The sequence below is a fragment of the Acartia tonsa genome, chromosome 2, assembly GCF_053477335.1.
Source record: "Acartia tonsa isolate MP-2025a chromosome 2, ASM5347733v1, whole genome shotgun sequence".
NCBI lineage: Eukaryota > Metazoa > Arthropoda > Copepoda > Calanoida > Acartiidae > Acartia > Acartia tonsa.
In genome coordinates, this window is record NC_137261.1 from 61,786,587 (window position 1) to 61,791,882 (window position 5,296).

Below are 5,296 nucleotides of genomic sequence, written 5' to 3' on the forward strand. Positions count from 1 at the left end.
GTCAAGCCAGTTCTATTGGTGTGTTAGGCAAGTCTGAGCGACGAGCCGTTTTGCCCCCAACTCATCCTAAAGTTTACAAAACAAATATTTTCTGTTAGGTTAGTCTAAATGCAATAAAATCAACCTCTTGTATATTACCTCGTAGATTTTTTCCTATTTATTTTGTTGATTTTTCATCATTATTCCATTAAATGGTCAGAAGTAGGCTGCCAATTACTTTTTATTTTACTAAGATAGCTCAAATATATAGGGAGTAATAAGCTTTCAAAAAAATCAGTTACCGAGGGACACCCTGTATAAATAGTGTTTTGTGATTTCTGATTTTAGTTATGCTCTTCAGTTCCAAAATAAAATAAATTTCCATAAAAAGTTTGAAAAGCGGAAGATTTTGAAATAGATTGTTTGGGGTTACCCTCCTCTATAAGATGCTCTGAAGACTAAAGTTGACCTTCTAGTTCATAACCATGAATAGATTTTCAATTACTTGGATCTTAAACCAGATTATCATTTACTCTGATAAAGAATATCTTGTAGCTGGCTAAAATGAGAATCTCAAGATCCACACCCTTTACCCCATCCCCTCCCCTCCTACTGGATGAAATAACATACTAATAAATGATGCCATTGTTAGCAACCTAATTTGACGACAATTTTTTCCCTGTCATAATATCCCTGTGTTTTATATATCCATTTAACAATGCATTTAATTGTTAATAATTTTGACATATTTACCATCATTACAGAGTTCTGTTGTCTCCATTTGAATGTAAGGAACAAATTTGGGTTTCTTTTCCATCTTAAAAAACTCTGTCAATACCTAAAAATATTTTGTAGTTTACTTTAGTATTGTATTCATTGTATGATATGTCATTACAGTTTTTAGAAAAAACATATGGGATATGCAATACAATATAATTTCAATAGTTTCTCATTGGAACTGATTGACAAAAATTAATTTTACTAAAATTTACAAATATTTAGTTTGCTGTAATACAAATTCATTAATACTCTATTTTGGTTAGAAAATGTTAATACTAAATTTATATCTCTTATTTAAAATGTAATTATAAAATTGTGTACCTTACATTCAAAGCCCTGAACATCAATTTTAATTATGAATGTGTCCTGTTCTGGTTCAATATCTGAATTTTTTTTTTAGATTTAATGAATTTGAATATTAAAATATTTATTTATCGTATCATAAGCAGCTCTCCGTCTCGAGATACCAAAGGCACAGGCTAAAAGAACTGATTTCAATCTTATGATTGTACATTTTCATATTCATAAAAAACTGGCTATAGTAAGATGGTAATTTATAATTTTTCAGTGTGGCTGAGAAGCAGTTGTAATCAACTGGATAATGATACTTATTGAAGCAATACTCAAAAAACTTACCAAAAACATCAAATAAAGTTATTGTTTTGCTTGTCAAGGTTCCATTGCCTGGGACCTCAATATCTAAAAATTTGTGTGTTGTTTCTCCTTCTTTCAAAGACTTGCCTGAGTACTCAAAATAACCATCACTAAAGTATAGAAATAAGAATGAACATAAAAAAAGTATTTTTTAATGTATTTAGTAATAATGAAAAATTTTCATTTTAATTAACAAAAAGTTTACAACAACTTTGATGATTCATAATATAAAGGAAAATAAAATGTATAAGTAAAAACAAGTTTATTTTTGATTAACACTCAATATGGTATTTTTTTTTTTAGGTAATTGTACTTAACAATTTGAACAAAATTTTTAAATCCGCTTATTCAATGTTTATACTTCATACCATAAGTTTAAAGTATTTATATAAAAGTAAAAAATGATAACTGATAAAGGGAGAAATTTTCACAATAATAAATTGTACCTTATAGGATTCATAACCTGGATCACTTTATCATAAATGTTGTTCAAAACTGAAATAGAAGAAAGGTTTTCTTTTCTTAGAGTTAGAATTGAGATATCTCAGATAATCACCACAGCTTTTTAGACAAGAAATTAAATGAGATTCAGATTTGTAATTACAAATTAGTCCTGTATTCCTGGCATTTGTATGCCAGGTGTTGTACTTCTCCTAAGCTAGATTAGATATGCTTGACATTGTATGACAAATGTTCTACTTTACCTAGCTAAATTATATAAGCTTGACTTTGATGGCAGGATCTTAATAATATAAATCTATCCAGTCATTATAATTCAACACCATGATTTAGAGATCATTCAACTGTTTTATAATAAACTTCGCCCCTAGAGGTAATGGGAAATCCCTCTCCAACATAAAATCGTTCTTAAACCTTTCAGCAACAACTATTAATGGATAGAAATTTTTGACAATTACATTTAACAACTATATTTATGACAACCTTCAAAACGATTTTTTTTTTGGGGGGGGGGGTTGTTAAAAAAAGTTTTTGAGGTTGAGGGGTGCTTTTGATGACAAAAATATTCATAAAAAATGAAAGAAAAAATTAAAATTAAAAAAAAAAATTGAGGGGGGGTGGGGTTTATTGGGTCTTTGCCCCATGGTGCGGTGGTGGTTAACCAACCCCATTACTGTTTTTTTTACCAAAAATATAATAAAAAAATTTTGGGAAGGATTTTTTTATTTTTTTAAAAATTTATGTGGAGTTTGGAGTGTCCCCTCCCCCCCCGCCCCAGCGGTTACTTAGATCTTAAGCTTCAGACGGATAGAAAGACGGACAGACAGATGGAAAGACGGACAGACATTTTCTTTACCTAGGCTATTATACAGAATAGCATGATTTTGTGGGCTAGGATCCACAGAAATAACTTTATTTCCCATAGTTGAACTCACAAGAGTAAATACTCCAATATTACTACCAAGATCTTAAACAAAACTTTGTTAAACAAGGATGACAACATCCATAAAAGCGAAGCACTGAAATGGTAGGACAAACAGACATTAACACTTTTGTATAGTGTCAGAACTGAATAATCAGAATATAAATGTATAAGATTCAAAGCAAAATTGTATGTAAAATTGTTGAAAAGCTGCTTGATTCAGGATAATGTTTATGGACATACTTACATTTTTAAGACTTGATTATAGAGTTGCTTCGCTTATTACATTATACTTTGTTTTCCCAGGAATCAATACACCATAAATCAGATCAATCGGATGATTAGATCACATAAAAATTTGTTGTTAAAAAAGTAAAAAAAATCAACATGTTTAAAATAGACGTACGGACATTCTGGTAATGATTATAGAGTTGCTACGCTTTCTAAATCGTACCTCACTACTACAGAAATCACCATGCAAAGTTTGAAATCAATAGGACAATTCTAACATGCCTAAATTAACGAATAAAAGCTAACTATCTCGGACGGACGGACGTATGGACGGACTTACGGAACAACCGACCCTAATTATAGAAAAGCTTTGATTTTTAAAAATGTTAGGTTGTATGATTAAAAAATTAGATTTTTTATACATATTTCTCATAACAAAACATTTGAAATAAATTGTTTTTCTTGTGAAAATTTGTAATGTCTTGATTAAATTTTCAAAGATTCTGAATCTGAATTGTAAAATAATGAAATTTACCTAAAACTGTGGCATTTGGATAATTGTTCAATAAAGTGAGCCAAACATTTACTATATGCTCTTCATATCTAGAAACAAGTAATATTATGGGGTGGTGTCATGACCATAGTAGGACTAGTATGTCAAAAATTGAGGAAATCAAATGTCGTCTTCAATTTATGTTTTTTTTTATTTCCTCAATTTCCGACATACTAGTCCTACTATGGTCATGACAGTGGTTTCCCTCAATATGCCTTGCGAGCATAGAGTAAAGAAATAAGAGGGTTATGTTTTCTAAAAGTAATTGTATTAGTGTTTTACCATAAGTTAGGTTATATTTGGTCCTCGGCACCTCTGGTTGTTGCTTTATTCATGGAAGGTATTAGTCTGTTTAACCCTTATAGATCGGGCCCCAATTCCCACCTTAATAGATTGGGGGGGGGGGGGGGCTCTTTGAGCCCCCCCCCTCTAATTCGGCTCCTGGTACAGATAAAGACGTAAAATTTTTTTCTGGTGGTTCATGTGTATTTTTAGAGAAAATTACTTTTTCTTGTCATAGCGGCCAGACCGCTCCTTAGCCGCTTTTTAGCGGCCAGCCGCTAAATTTTAAAACAGCTGTAGAGCGGCCAATTTTGCAGCTAGGATGACCAAATTTTAGGACGAACTTTTATTTTTCATAACAAAAAAATTATTTTTTCTGATCATCGCCGAAAAACGGAAAATAACGGAAACCGCCATTTTCGGCGGTTACGGCGGTAAAATGGCGGTTGGCGGCGCAAATTAATATTTTATCTATTTATTATTGCTCAAGGATTTACCAAAAAAAATTATAGGTCTCTAGCTGTAATAGAAGTTACGATATTCATGATTTATGTCTGTAGTAAAAGCCGGACAAAAATCGGTCATAAAGTCGGTCAGGGAGCGGTCAAACGGTCATAATACCACTTTTCTCAGAAGGTCATTGATATCTAAGTATTCACCAAAAAAATTTTAGGTTTCTACCTTATACACAAAAGTCATAATGTAGAAATTAAGATTTATTTAGAATTTTTTCTAATTTTTTTTGCTACCCAACCGACTTTGACCGGACCACGACCGACACAGACCAGATATCCTAATAAAATCAACTCTTGCCGACGTATAATTACTAAACTTAAAAAGTCATGAAGTTAGAGCTCTCCAACTTACCTACAAAAAAAATGAGATTGAAAAAACTAGAGGGGGGGGCTCTTGATCTGTAAGGGTTAAGTTCTCTTTAATTAAGCTAGTAAAACCTAAATTCAGGGTTAATCCTACCCCCCAGGAAAATGATAGATTTTACCTGTAGGGATTTCCCAACTCAGAACCATAGACCTCACCATCTAAAAAAAGTTGGCTAAAATATTTACTGAACCTGACTGTAGAACTAAATATTTACATACATTAAAAATTTGTATGTCCATACCTCAGTTCCCTAGGGTCTAAAAAAACTGGTTTTAATCTTATAATATATTATTTTATTATCCGCGGAAAGCTGTCTATAATACGTTGCTATAAATAACGATTTCAAAACTTAAAGCAAAAACAAATGAAAGACCAATTAAGAATTGCCAAAATACTCAAGATACATTTATACTTTTAAAAATGTGAGACCTGCAGACACACAGAAATACTCTTTGGAGACCAATGCTTTAGTGGCCCAAAGTACAATACAACTGACAAAAAATAATCTATAATTAGGGTCGGTCCGTCCGTCCGTCCGTAACGGATAGCTTTTT

The 5,296-nt window shown here is 31.7% G+C and overlaps 1 protein-coding gene across 1 annotated transcript; it reads right to left on the bottom strand.

Annotated features, from left to right (window-relative positions):
- Positions 1 to 684: 684 nt before the first annotated feature.
- On the bottom strand, positions 685 to 4,895 carry LOC145312888 (uncharacterized). Its single transcript, XM_080152115.1, has 7 exons — positions 4,861 to 4,895; positions 3,561 to 3,628; positions 2,729 to 2,839; positions 1,860 to 1,908; positions 1,396 to 1,523; positions 1,081 to 1,142; positions 685 to 817 (listed from the first exon to the last, which is right to left on the bottom strand). Exons 3-7 carry the CDS (start codon positions 2,793 to 2,795, stop codon positions 704 to 706), a joined length of 420 nt encoding a protein of 139 aa, XP_080008241.1. The 5' UTR covers positions 2,796 to 2,839; positions 3,561 to 3,628; positions 4,861 to 4,895; the 3' UTR covers positions 685 to 703.
- Between the last annotated feature and the right edge of the window lie 401 nt (positions 4,896 to 5,296).

Coding starts and splice junctions, on each gene's coding strand:
- LOC145312888 (XM_080152115.1), bottom strand. CDS start 2,795: ATGGGAAATAAAGTTATTTCTGTGGATCCTAGCCCACAAAATCATGCT. Junction 1,143..1,395: donor AACTTTATTTGATGTTTTTG/GTAAGTTTTTTG, acceptor AAAAAAATTCAG/ATATTGAACCAGAACAGGAC. Junction 818..1,080: donor TTCAGGGCTTTGAATGTAAG/GTACACAATTTT, acceptor AAATATTTTTAG/GTATTGACAGAGTTTTTTAA.